The sequence below is a fragment of the Astatotilapia calliptera genome, chromosome 20 (genome assembly GCF_964374335.1).
Source record: "Astatotilapia calliptera chromosome 20, fAstCal68.1, whole genome shotgun sequence".
Lineage (NCBI taxonomy): Eukaryota > Metazoa > Chordata > Actinopteri > Cichliformes > Cichlidae > Astatotilapia > Astatotilapia calliptera.
Window position 1 is genome coordinate 31,954,312 of NC_137441.1, and position 14,379 is coordinate 31,968,690.

Below are 14,379 nucleotides of genomic sequence, written 5' to 3' on the forward strand. Positions count from 1 at the left end.
CAATACCTTTTTATGGGTTATAAGAGCATTACTATTCAAGAGTATTAATATTCATTCATTGATTTATTCATAAAGGTGTCCAGTAAAAACGAGTAAAAGCATTAAATAAATAAGTATGAATAGGCATATATGTAAATACATACACTGCTGCTGCATCTGACAGAGGGTGGGTGCTAGGAGAGGTGTGGGCGTGTACCCTCCGAAGTCCCGCATGTCTTAGAAGGCAAAGCGACTTCAAGGGTTTGTTCCTCGCCTCGCTCCAAAGACCGCACTTGTTTTGCGACTGCGGCAGTCTGAAGCTTGGATTAGAATAAACACGTTCCCTTCACCTCAGTGTAAAAATTGCAGGTGCAGGATTTACGGGATGAAGTCATTAGAATGAAAGACGACGTCATCCGACACTTGTTTTTTCATCTGCGGACCACATGAACTGCACACGGACACGCGCCAAAGTTAATGGATCGATGATGGTTGGAGATTAATTTGCTTCCTCGTCAGGCGTTTGCTTTATTTTGTGGAATATATTGAGACATGGCAAAGATGCTGTCCATCCTCGCAAGAGTCGTGCTTTTCAAGATACTGGCAGTTATTGTCTTGCAAGGTAGGCAATAAGGTATATTTATTTTTTAAGGTTGTTTATGAATGCACTCAGTACCTTTTTTATTTATGAAGAACTTCTGATTTAGCTGTTTACTATTATTTTTTATTGTTTTGTTTTTTTAAACATAGCTGCTTCTAATAACGGTATCTTGGCGTCCCGCGCCATGGTCCAATTGGACTCAAAGGTGTCTGGCTCCCGGGGTTCCGCTGACTCACAGCTGTCTGAGACAACAGAAGCAAAGTCCAGACAAAAGCGCTGCACCTGCTATTCCTACAAGGATAAAGAGTGCGTCTACTACTGCCACTTGGATATCATCTGGATCAACACCCCCGAGTAAGGCACGCTTTATTAAGTTCAATCCGCTTTTGTGCAAGAATCCCAGAGGTTGCACAACGTCTCCTCGTTTGTCAGGAGTTATAAGAAGTAGCAATTTAGTCTTTCAGACGAAGATTGGCACGTGGCTTTTTTTGCAACTGAAATAGGAGCCGTGCACTAGAGGCACCACACATTGCAGTTACACCCAGTTACCCACCCCGAGGCACCAGATTCAAGTGATGGCAGGCCCAACAGATTGCCAGTGTTCCTGCAAGAGTTTGGAATCAGGCAGGTGGAGGATATTATTTACCAAAGTTAGTGCATTTATTGTGTTTTCCGTGCACGCCATGAGTCATAGCCTAAGTCTGTCTATTGATAAAATGCAATGACAGATTTCTTCATTGCGCTGGCTGAAATGGTTTGACAGATATATTTAGGATTGGGTAGTAACAGATTATGTGGGAACAATTAAGTAAGTATTGTTACATCTTTAATGATTATTTGATTCTATGTTAATTAAGTTATGTATTTAGCTTTATATAGCTATAGCCTTTACTATTGTTATTAACTGGTGAAAAACACTTGATAAGGGGTGTTTCTTAGACAAGTTGTCAAAGTTATGGCAGGAGAAAAAAAGGAGTCGAGTTGATGTTTGCTGTCAGCAGCAAACATCTCAACTACAAATACAAAAAGGGGCAGTCTAAGATGCTATACGTCTACCAAGGATTTGGTTTAGTTTCAGATTTTTTTTTTTGTTGAAAAAATCTGACGTGAAGACATGGTGTAAAGCAGACCTTCCCTAAGTGTGGGGCCCGCCCCCTAGGGGGGGCGCAGAGCCATTGCAGGGGGAGCGCGGCATGAAAAGGGAAACAACAAAACAACGCTTGGACACTGCTAGTACGGGGCGCCCACACAAACGCAAAGCAGGAGATGAAGCATCGCTGAATATGTTTCCAAACCAACTTCATTCTAAGCCAAAGACTAGAAAATATGGTGAAGCATATCTTCTCTTTGGTTTCACCTGCACAAGTGCCAAGGTAGGTCTCCCCTGCAGAATTGGTTTTCCCTGCCTCGAGAGCATGCGCTGGGCTCTTCAAATCACGGACAAACAGTATCCCACATTCTTGATTTTTAGTTCACAAACACTTGTTGTAATAAATACCTACTCCTGACATTTTGGCTCTTTATACAGTAAAGTTACAGTGGGATACAAATAATATCAGGCCGTACCTGCCACGATTTGTTCCCTCGGTTCAAATCATGGACAAACAGTATCCCACAGTTGTTCATGTTTTTAAACCCATTTTGCACAGAGAGGCATTTTTTGAAAAATGTATTGATAGCAATGTTGAATATTATTACACAGGACAAAAAAACAACTACAAAAAAAGTTTGGGAACCACTGGTGTAAAGTGTCTGATCTCGCAACAGTATCAAATTCTGCACATCAAATTCAGATTTCCTTTTAAGTTAGGCCAAGCACCACATTTAGTAAGATTTTCATAACTTTTTATAACTTTTAAATAATCCTGCTCAGGAACGGACAAACAGTCAAACCAATCTAGTCACAAATCCTCTTTGGCTGAAGTCTTACAGATAAATATTCTTCTCAGTTAGTTAGCTGGCTTTTTATTTCCAGCTATAGGACTCATCATCTAACTTGTGGCTGCCACTTGCAGTTTGAGTTCAGCTAAAGATCTGTAAAGTAAGGTAAAGGCAGATGCCCAAACACCTGCCAAAGTTCTAAAACCTTTTTGTTATGTCAGTTTCTCCTATAGTGGGTGTGTCCTTACACACATATTTACATGGACACGCACACACACAAAGGTGAAAATAATACCAGTAACTCTATTGCAGCAAGTATTAGGTGCATTATGTGCGTGTTGAAAACTTGTTCTTACATGGTTGGAGCACTGCACTGAAACAGAAGATTCCCAAAAGGATTCGATGCTTTTGAAACAAAAACATAGCAAACCCTTAGTTAGAGGAGAAATCCCAAATGTTCCATCCTTTTGTTCTTGCTTACAAGACTAACTTTGAAGTATTTGTGTGTACAAGTTTGATCAAAAAGATCCTACACATTGTAAGAGTGTTTAAAGTAAAGCTTTCCTCAAATCCCTTCTTCACTTTGGAATAACTGCCCCAGCTGACAACAGCATTTCGCTACATTGAGCGTGATCTCTGACTCACAGCCCCGACTTTAGATTGAACAGGTATTAGGTTCAAATGCATTTCACCCTGAAGTTAATTACACAGGCTGAAGTTCCAGTGGAAAAAGACACAGTAAAGGCAGCCCAGCAAGATGCCAGCAACACTGTAGGTACTCAGTCAGTTATAAGCAGCAGGCAGTCTGACATAATCTGTCAAATCTACAAAAGTAAGGCTTTTATCTGTCAATTCAACGAATCTTTTATTTGTCATACAGAAATGCCCAGACAATAAAATGTTGACATTGTCAGCAGACCCCCCCCCCCCCCCCCTTCCCCAGAACCTCGTAGGTCCTAAAGATATAAAGGCCTCTATATAGATCCTTATTTTTCACAGAATCAATCACACATGGTTGAAAAGAGATGAGTGGAAAGAGAAAGAAAAGAAGTGATGCCTACCTGGCACTTGGAATCTAAATGTTATCCAGATGCGAGGATTAGGGCCAGAATAGACAATATGGTGATGGATGCTGACATTATGTGATATATCGAAGTCATATGTCAGGTTTGTTTTTTATTCAGTTTCACTGACCTTTCTGGCTGCATTTTCCATTGTCAAAAGAACAAATGTTCCCTGGTTCACTGGAGAACATAAAAATGTAGTTGTTTAAAAATTGCTTTAAAATGAATAATTAAAACTTAAAACAATTTTTTTTCTGCGTAGGGTTTGAGCACTGACAGTGTGAAGGTCCTGATGTATCTGCTCCATTTATTATTTTTGCTTTGTTTTGCTCATCTGTTGCTAAATGCTGAAAAAAGGCCTCTCTCTGTCCTTCTAAGGCGCACTGTGCCGTACGGAATGTCGAACTACAGAGGACGTCAGCGAAAACGACGTGGTGTTCAGCCGTCCCAACACGAGGGGGCAGAGACACCGCGCTGCCGTTGTGTTGTGACCGATGCAGACCCGGAGTGTCGTGATTTTTGTCTGTCAAGGTCAGTCTGATTATTTCTGTAAAAATGATATTGAGACAATCCTTTTTCTCTCTCTACTTTTGTGAATTTTGATTGCATCCATAAATGAGCCTAAAGAGTGACAGAAGTAAACCTTGTGCTGACAAGAGGCTTATAATAAATTTAACATGAACTTCAGAAAATGCCCAGACAGAAATGTTGACATTGTCAGCAGTTCTACTTTCTGACAAGCCAGATCCTGCACTTGAATTACTCTGGTTTATCTGTACGGTGCTGCCTTTAGAGCCCACAGGACAAAAAATATGTCCGCACAGTTGCTTTGGACAGCTGTGCTATTCTCACATGGACACAGTTTGAGAAAAACACCCAGACTTTTCGCTTCGTGTAAAATATGTTTTCAGCAATGGCTTGCACTACCTAACAAGAAAACCAGTATTGAGTTAGGTTCTTCTAGGTGGACATCTTCTAGCATGTTGGCAAGGTGGTTAGCACAGTTGCCTCACAGCAAAAAGACCCTGGGCTTAACTCCACCCTCTGACTGGGGCCTTTCTGTGTGGAGTTTGCATGTTCTCCCCGGGTCTATGGGTTCTCCGACGTGCAATTATTGGAGTTAGGTTAACTGGGAATTCGAAATTGATCCTAGATGTGAATGTGAGTAGTTGTCAGTCTCTCTGTGTTAGAGATTGGCGACGTGTCCAGGTGTACCCCGCCTCTCAAGCTATGACACCTCCAGCCCCCTCCAGGCTCCAGCCCCCCTCTCAACCCTGAATTAGATGGAAGAAAATAGATGGATGGTTTCTCTAGAGCAGTGGTGTGACTGGTACTTTTTTTCTTATAAATATAACTGATAGGCACATCGTCTAGCCTGTTATCAGACAGAATAGGTAACTTTTTCTTCCAGTGGTTCGTCATTGACATTTAATTTATTTTGGGCTTACCTTACGTTTGTTTTTTACGTAGTGATAGAAATCGATTTTCTCCTGCTGATGATTCAAGACCAGCTAACACAATTTCAAGTCAGCTCTGATGAATAGCAGTTTGTTCAATAGCTGTGCGGAAAACATCCCATGATAAATCACTGGGCGAAAAGCCTGAACTTCAGCAGCATGCAGCACTTTAAATCGCCACATAAGTGCAGGGTAATAGCTGTTCATAAGTTTCGTAGGCTGCACAAACAAGTGCTATCAGCTGCTTCTTGGAACTGCCTGTAATTGTTAGGGAGCTGAAATTTCCTTCAGTTTGACAAGCCTGGACAGTCAAAAGTTAACTTTCAAGCATGAGGGAGGTTCTCATACTGAAAGGAAAATGCTGTGACATTTACAAATCTAAATTAGGATTGTAGTGGGCCACCACAAATCCAGAGCAAGCACTTTTCTCTAACAAACTGTAGCTTGAATAGATTCCTGGTGTTTAAATATGCTGTGATCAATGGACAGTGTGCTAATTTATAAAATAGACACAAAACATATACACAAGTGTTTGACTCTTCCTACTTATTTTAAGCAGAAACTTGTAGTATATTTTTAGTAAATTGGGCATTTGTTTAAAATGGGAAGAAAGAGGTTGGTGAATAAATCTGTCAAGTATCTGATTTTACTGTACTGTGTGCTTCTGGATACAGCACATTTGTCTAAATAAGGGCAATTTGTATTACTGTATAATCCCACACTGGGGACCATGAAGTGAAGCCACAATGACACAGTCTCTTTTGAGTCTCCTAACTTTATGGATCTGCAGCACTGAATTGCAATATTTGCTTCTTCAGTATTACTAATTTAGTCTGATATGTTCTCTTCAAAGCTCCATACAGATCCTCCCAACCCGAAGTCGTCATAAAATTCCTGGACTTGGATGACAGTTTGATGCACCTCCATCTTCTTCTCTTCTCCTTGGGTGAATGGACCCTTCATTTCTTTCCGTTTGGCACTTTGCCTTCCCAGGTACGCACAGGGAAAGAACTTTGGAGTTTAACACTGCCGACATTCCTCAGCATCATAACTCTTGGAGCAAGTTGGTTTCAAGAACTCAGAAACTTCAGCAAATGTGATACAGACCGCGGAGCCTATCCCCTTTCGATCCCATCTGAGAGCCTCATGAGGAGAACTTTAACCACAGCATACTAGCTGGTGACCTTTTGTTATGCAAAGCTCGTTTAGACCCACCCTTTGCGTTCATATGTAGTTTTATGAACTGCCTTTGACTCAGTCTTTAAAAATAATGAGATCATATCAATGTATATAGGAAGACGGAGGCATTTTTGCAAAAATGCTGTAGAGGGAAAAGCGCCAGGAGGAGCTATGTAAAGCAGGGTGAAGCCATGATATTTTGATGTTTTGCCTGATACTTTGCCATTAAAACACCATTCCACAATGGAGAATACCACTTGTGTTATGAGGCATATTACTGAGTTTTGGTTTATAATATTATGTAGCCTGTATGGAGGGCATTTAATTATATTATTTGTTAAAACCATTATTGATGTTCATCAAGCTTTCATCTCAGTTCCACAGCAAACTCAGATTAATAGCAACTTCAGAGCCAGTGAACTGCTTTATGGTGTATAGCTAGGATTCATGTAAAAAACAACTATGCGATGCATCTTATTATATCATTAACCGTCAGCTGAGCAATAAATACATTTATTCAGTGTCCTCTAACAGATTCTGAGCAAGTAAACTTTGCTTATTTATTCTCTAAAATGTTTGCACCTTTCAGAATTTAGAGTAAAAGTAACAAAAATATTCTCACAGCAGAAAAACTGCGGTTAGTATAAACTAAAGCCAAGTCAGATTACGCAGACTGCTCTAGAAAATCAAACAGGAAAATTACAGGAGTAAATGTTAGTGTCTGTTGCTTAATTTATGGAGTTTAAAATGAGGAAGCTCTAATAACTGACTTATATTAGGCCCTCGAGCTTAAACTAGCATTACAGTGTTTTTCACATATTTCATGTGTAGTCACAGGTTCAGGAATGCAGCTCCTAAATTAAACTTGTCACAATTGGCATCTGTGTGCAAGAAAGATAAGAAAAAGGATGAGAGGCCGTGAACATTAAGCAATGTGATAATATTGATTGTGGGGAAAAAAGTAGTATTGTTACACTTAAAGAGCTACTTTTTAATGTGAGGAGAACAAGACCGTGTCTATAGTTTTATAGTTTAGTTTTGTTAAAGAATCCAGTGTTGAAAGCAAGCATATGATATGTAACATATTGGATGCACAGAGTCAAAGCTATGCGTACATTTTCCAAATTACACATAGACTTTCAAAAATCTCCTCACTTTGTGTTGTATGTACAGTGTGTGAGTGTGTGTGAATTGTATTTACATTTAAAAGCTCGTATTCCCATTCCTTAATCAACCGTTAAACATAGCAGGTCAATAAAAAAGAAGCTTACTCGAAATAGAGGTGGGAGCCAGGATTTCCTTTAACAGTATGACAAAACATCATTAACACTGGCAGTAACAGTGGTTTATTATAGAGATGAAATAACTTTTCTTCCTGTAAGACTGGTAACTTTATATAATCTGTTAGCCAGTAATAGTGACTATTTTCATGCTATTTACTTGTTGTACGCTTTTTATTAAAACAGGTGTGACTCTTAATCTTTGGACAAGATTTCAGGAGATATGAGGAGCAGTAAACAGAGTCATTTACATGTAAATCCTTTCAGTTATATAAGTGAACCTTTTTATATGGTGTGACAAAATTTCGCACTTCTTTTTCACCATTATGTAAATCCTGCTTTTTCTTTAAATTCTCTTTCTGTGTATTTGGTCCTCACACCATACAAATACTTCATTACACACATACAACTGCCTCAGACTGCGTAAATGTACAATAAGTACCCAGACCCGGTGAAGTGAAATTCTTTTATCAGAAATGGAGCTTCTCTGGTCTAGAAAAGTGGTTTGATGTGGGGAAGTACTGAGAACAGCACAGCTGAGTAGCCTCAGGGTTTATTGTCTGTTTATTGTCTGCACAAGGTCAATCACAGTGCTTTAACTCTTTTCACCAAAAATTACTCACTCGTAGCGATCACATGTGCTGAGTTGAATTTATGATATCTACGCTGTAGCCCAACTCATGCTCAGATTGTGAGATGGGAACTGCCGCCACATGTATACAAATATTTTATCTCTCTAAGCCAGTCCACCATTGTACAGTATTTAATACATTTAAAATCTAAAACTTGATATTATTAATTATACAAGTTTCATTACCTGCTTTTTTCCCTTGTGCTAAAAAAAAGATGAGCAATAAATAAAGCGAATACCAGGAGTTACAAAGTTTTTCAGCAGATACTGTGAGAAGCTGATATAAGCTGTGGTTTGTGACGCTTTCTTTCAATCTTGATATCTTGAAATAACAAAGTTATCCAGATAATAGGATAATGTCCTTGTAATCTATGCAAAAGAAAATATTTCTCCATGTGATCACGAGATAATTTTCTAATTAATTTGAGTCTTTGTTTTCTCAAGAACAGGAGGAAAATGTCTTTTCATTATAAGAAAACATGTTGGCTATCCTGAGATTGTGAGATAATTTGCCTTGTGATAACATATTTTTAAAAATCGCGACCATGGTCACTTTTTGCTGTTGTTGTTGTTTTTACATTTTTGTTTTACATTTTATCCATTAAGGCATTATTTTGTGTGAAATTTCTATCACACAACACCTTTCCCTTGTAGACAGACTGAGGTCATATGGACCCTCTGAAACACTAATACCACCTATCGTCTTGGAATGTCACTCTAAGTCCACCCTAAATAAGCCTACCCTGGAGCCTCAGTGTAAACCTACAGTGAGCAAGGTCTTATTCCCACAGTATACCATGGGAAATATTTCCGAGCAGACATCCTAACTATTCAACAGCAGGTCCAGGGCCCCTGTGTGGTTTACAGTTTGCTGTTTGTGTTCTGGCTCATTAAATAAATGAGCCCGGTGTGTCGTAGAGTGAACTTACCGGTCCTAATCACTGATAATAAAGATTGCTCCTTTCACAACAGATTATCCAGATATGATAAAATCATCAGGATGTTTAATTACATTTATTGTTTGTTTATGTTCAATTTATTTTGATCATGTAAACAACATACAGAAGCTCATTAAGGAAAGAAAAGAAAAAAGAAATGCTTCACAAAACGCACGTCAATATTGCTTCACCTATTCTGATTCAGTTACATGTAGAAAAGTACGGCATCTTATCAAATATGATATGATAATTATGATATTATGTTGCTCAAATGCACACTAACTGAGTCTAATGGAGCCCACCTTCCACATCGAACATGATATTTGTTGTCATTTTACAGTTGTTTGTAAACAAAATGTAATGTATTGTGATGTGAATATGCATTAAAGTCTTTTATGCTTTGATTAAATAATAACCAGCTTTTTAAAATGCTGTTATTTCATTGTTCATGAGACGACAGCATATTTATTATTATTATTATAATAGTAATAATGTTATGAGCAGGCACCATTTGGATGCCAACATCGGTATATCAGAGTATTTCAACTGCTGCTGAAAAATGAATTATTAATGCCAGAGGTCAAAGGAGAATAACCAGACTGTGTTAAGCTGTAAAAAAGGCAACAGTAACTCAAATCAACACTTGTTACAAGGTATGCAGAAGAGCACAACACAATACAAGGAAAGTTAAAGCAGATGGGCTACAGCAGCAGAATGGCACCAGGTGCCATTTCTGTCAGCTAAGATTGGGAAACTGAGCCACAATTCAAATGGGATCATCGAAATTGGACTGAAAAACCTTGGACAAACATTGCCTGGCCTGATGAGTCTCACTTAAAGGTGCAACATTCAGATGGTAGGGTCAGAATTTGGTGTAAACAACATGAAAGCATGGATCTTTTTTTGGCATACTTTGAACTCCTTAGTACCAACTGAGCATTGTTTAAATGCCAAGCCTAGTGAGCTTGTTGTTGACCATGTTCATCCCTTTCACTGTACCCAAATGACCCCCACAGTCTCACACATAGCTCAGTCCAACAGAGCATCTATGGGATATGTTGGAATGAGAGACTGGCATCATGGATGTACAGCCAACAGATCTGCACCCACTGTGTGATGCTATCATTTTAACATGGGCCAAAATCTCTGAGGAACGTTTCCAGCACCTTGTTGAATCTATGCCATGAAGAATGAAAGCAGTTCTGAAGGCAAAAAGGGTGTTCAACCCAGTCCTAGCAACGTGTAACAAAGGAAGTATCTGAATGTATTTGTGTAATTAAAAAAAGCACGTATAATATTTTAAAAAATGACGAAATGCTTCTCTACTTTCCAGAGCAAGTTTAAAACTACATTCTTTCTTGATACTTCACACTGAGGGGGCTTTATTTCTTTATTTCTTTTATTTATTTCTTTTTTAAAGTTTTTTGCGTTCCACTTAAACCTCAACCTGATGTTTCTAGATCTGAAAAATCACTCTAAGATGAAGCCAGCATAAAAGAGGTTGAAGCCAAAGTGTGAAACATTTGGAATCAATTCCTTGATTTATGATGAAGTGGTCTACTGAATCATGCCTGACATAAAGGCCTCCTGGCATGTTTATGAGTCACACTGTATTCCAAATGATACTTATAAGGTATTGGGGTTCTAAAGATTGTAAGTCATCTCTGTAAACCGGTACAAAGCTCAGCGCTTACAAAGTTCTTATGTGCCACCTGAAATTTAACTCAGAGTTTTAAACTTTCATCAAGTATTTGTATGTTTTTTGTTTGACCCCTTTAAAATATCTAAACATTGATTGAATTCATCCTGTGAAAATGAATTAAAAGCAGAAGATAAAATTGTGAATCTAATGTTATTGCTATGTGCCAGTTTAGTTTTGTTGTTAATCATAAATAAAATAATAAAAAAAAATGTACAAGACATAAAATTAAATGATAATAATATAATAATACATGTGGCATGCAATTAAAAGCAGTTACCTAACTATATATATGTATGCATATAAAAATTCATATGAAATAACCTTTGGCTTTTGCAGTCACCAGATCCTAAGCTAAAAGGACAGCTGTGGGAGATTTTAATCGCCCTCGTCATCACCAATATTAAAACACCAAGTGCAGGAATATGTTTTGTTCAGTGGATTTTTGCTAAGGTCCAATGAAGCTTTTCTGTAGAGACATGGTGCAGCCAACACCTCAACGCCGCAACTTAACTTTAATTTCTATATTAAAAAAAAAAAATCGATTGTGATTCTCCAGTTGTTTTAAAGACCACTGAGTACTAACAGCCAACATTTTCTGTGTGTCTGACCTTTTGTCGCGCACTTTTTTGCTAATGTGAACTGTGAACTTTAATCTTGTTCCATAACATGCAACTGTACATTATGGATGGTAAATACATACATAACACTGGGGAACAAAGTCAGTCAGGCCTTTACAACAAAGGTTTGTGTTTCAACTTGAAAGACAAGGGGAACATTACCATGCTGCAGACAACCAGTACCTGCAATTTATTTGCACTGCGGAAATCAGAAGTTAAAATACAAAGAACAAAAACCAACAACCCAAAGCATTTAAATACTTTTTATTTACCCTTTTTCTATCTTTGAGTGTACATTTAAGCTCCTTTAAACAACATCTGGCCAGTTGGGGGACAGAGAGATTCATGGCCTATAAGCAGTCATTTCCCTATTAAAATATTAAAACTGAGCAATGTGTTATTAATCTAGAACAAGGACAAATATCTTCACAAAATGGCACTGTCCATGAAATCTAACTACAAGCGAAATAATTCAGAGCAGCTGCAGCGACATCAGACCTTAGTATTTTAGTTAGCTTTATTGTTTTGGTTTACTGCCTCCGCAGCAGTGTAAAAATAACAAATTTAGGGAAGAAGCTCTAAAAATGTAGACTGTCTGCCCAGCGCCAAACTGCAGGATATTAGCAGAGAGCCAAGTGAACATATTAAAGCGTAGCATCTGAATAACAATGAATTTATTAATATGTAAGATCCAGCTGTGGTGCAAATCTACACTAAAGAGAATGTCTTTAAACAACTGGCAGTAAACTGAAACCAGCACTTGATTTACTTAAAGAGAACATACATCACACATACAGAATATGATCTCTTGGTATTCAAGGATGAGGAAGTTTTTCTCATACGTCTTAAGAAAAATATACTGCTACCCAGAGGGCATGATTATGTAGAATTTTCCTTTCTTCTTTAAACCGCAAGGTAAATCATGGGAGGAAAAGTCTTTCATAACATTTGACTTCTTATGCAGCTGAGAGTCAAATCTCACCTCGAGGAAGAAAGTAACATGCAAACACTGGTTTGTTCTACTGAGGAATGTGAGGAGTGTTCCCAATTGAACTGTTGTTCCCAGTGGATGACCTCAACATTCAACTGTTGCTTTAGTAACATTATTATAAACAAACTAATGAAGCAATCCGTTGTTTGGTGATTAAACCTGTTTTGTACATGTATAGTTAGCTTATATGCTAACTACAGTTTTTCTGGCTTTTTTGTTTTTGTTCAAATTGAAAAGTTTCCTAAATAAATCAACTTACTTCTGGTTGTGTCAAATATGAGAAATCTTTATTTTATCAATTTGAGTGGGCTCAAGCTCACCTAGGGAAGGCTGATGTATAAAAAAATCTTGCGCTTTGTAGTCATGATCAATTAGATTGTGTGTGTGTGCTTCACTGAACTTCTCATAAATTGACTTTTATTATATTTCTAAATACTTGTTGTTAAAAAAATAATAAAAGGAATATTTCCAAAGAACTGCTTTGCAGCCTGCTGTTAAATAAATTGTCTTCTGTTTTCCAAATTATTAGTCGATGTCACAGAAGAGAAAGTGTCTGTTGTGTGAAAGAGAAATGGGCACAACAGAAGCAGCAGGAGTCTTCAGTCTGTTCACTTTAGTGTGAATTTGTTTATTTAACCATGGACGTTAAACTGCACTATTGAACAATGAAGTTAATTATCTTTCAGAAATACCATCGATTTTGGTCCTTTCTGTGTTTTTTATTTTCACTTTTTGCTTTTGGATTAAATAAAATGCGCTCTGATCAGTGATCACTGCAGATACCTGCAGAACTTACATAACTGAAGCAAGCATCTCATTAATTGGCCTAAATAACACCTCAAAGTGAAAACATGTTTATTAGCTTGAGTAAAAATGCTAAATGTTTGTACCTGTAAAAAAGCAGGCCGCTTTGGAGGATGATTACTTTCTCATTTATCAGAATAAAGCTGTCTGTCAGAGCTTTATTTGATGATGTGCCCACAGGGAGCCAAGAAGTGCAGTGTATGAGTACAGGCTGTAGCACCACACCAGGTGCACGTAGATGTAATTATGTGTGAAGATTCCTTCAGGAATTTAATAACATGAATGAACAAACTATTGGCCTCTGGGCTTGATTACTGCTCCCCTCTGACAACTCAATTTTTAGAACACGACATTTTACGATGTAGAGTTAACACCTACAGTACTGATCGGAGAAATGATTGTTCCATTTCACTGATCCCCATTTTCATTCCAATGTGGTTAATTTCATAGGGGTTTTCACAATTTTGTCAAAGAATGATAACTATAATTATTGCAGAGAAAGACTTTATTTATTTATTTATTTTTACTGTTTTTCTTAATAAAAGCCAAAAGCGGCGAGCTGGCTGCAGACCTGCAGTTTTCACTCTGAGTGACATTGATGGGACATACTGAGTACTGTATGTGGTTATGTGCAAATGCACATTAAGTGCAGTAAAAATGATGTGGCCTGTAATTTTAGCCTCAAGGGTTTATTTCTGCTTTCAACACCTTTGGAAATTTGCAACATTAATCATTTAGTTAATGCACTTGCAGTAGCGTCATACTTTTCTGTGTGGGTTTTCTCAGGATTTAGTGCAAACTCATTGCCCTGGTCCCTCACGAACCTCTTCATGCCTCCCCACAACTCTTACGATTAATTAAAACTAATTTAATAAAGTACATTTATCCAAGTTTTAAAGCCTAATGCGAGTGCTGTACTTTAGGCTTGCACAATAATTTTCAATTTGGCTAACTTTTTACATTAGCTTTACAACATTTCATATGGAAATATTGCACTTGTTACTTAACTGTATTAATATTTCAGCAGTATATTTTGTAATATACTACTTGGGATTGATTCTACATATAGCTGAATCCATCTTGATCGACTACAGTAGCTACACATTAATCCATCACAAGCAATTGCCAGACATGGTTAGAGTGCATGACTGGGTAGGTATTGGTAACATACCTATATGCATCACTAATGACACATGCATGATTGATTTGTTTGTCTTTTGAATTTTTGAGTCAGACTTTATATTGGCACCTACAG

At 37.8% G+C, this 14,379-nt stretch overlaps 1 protein-coding gene across 1 annotated transcript; it reads left to right on the forward strand.

Annotated features, from left to right (window-relative positions):
• Positions 1 to 238: 238 nt before the first annotated feature.
• On the forward strand, positions 239 to 6,417 carry edn3b (endothelin 3b). The gene is made up of 4 exons (XM_026155079.2): positions 239 to 601; positions 730 to 934; positions 3,904 to 4,056; positions 5,836 to 6,417. The coding sequence occupies exons 1-4, from the start codon at positions 532 to 534 to the stop codon at positions 5,888 to 5,890; spliced, it is 483 nt and encodes a 160-aa protein (XP_026010864.1). The 5' UTR covers positions 239 to 531; the 3' UTR covers positions 5,891 to 6,417.
• The last annotated feature ends 7,962 nt before the right edge of the window (positions 6,418 to 14,379 follow it).

Bases quoted from the DNA above. Each gene is read 5' to 3' on its own strand.
- edn3b (XM_026155079.2), top strand. From the start codon at position 532: ATGGCAAAGATGCTGTCCATCCTCGCAAGAGTCGTGCTTTTCAAGATA. The intron at 602-729 runs GTAGGCAATAAG...TTTTAAACATAG, and splicing joins GGCAGTTATTGTCTTGCAAG to CTGCTTCTAATAACGGTATC. The intron at 935-3,903 runs GTAAGGCACGCT...TGTCCTTCTAAG, and splicing joins ATCTGGATCAACACCCCCGA to GCGCACTGTGCCGTACGGAA.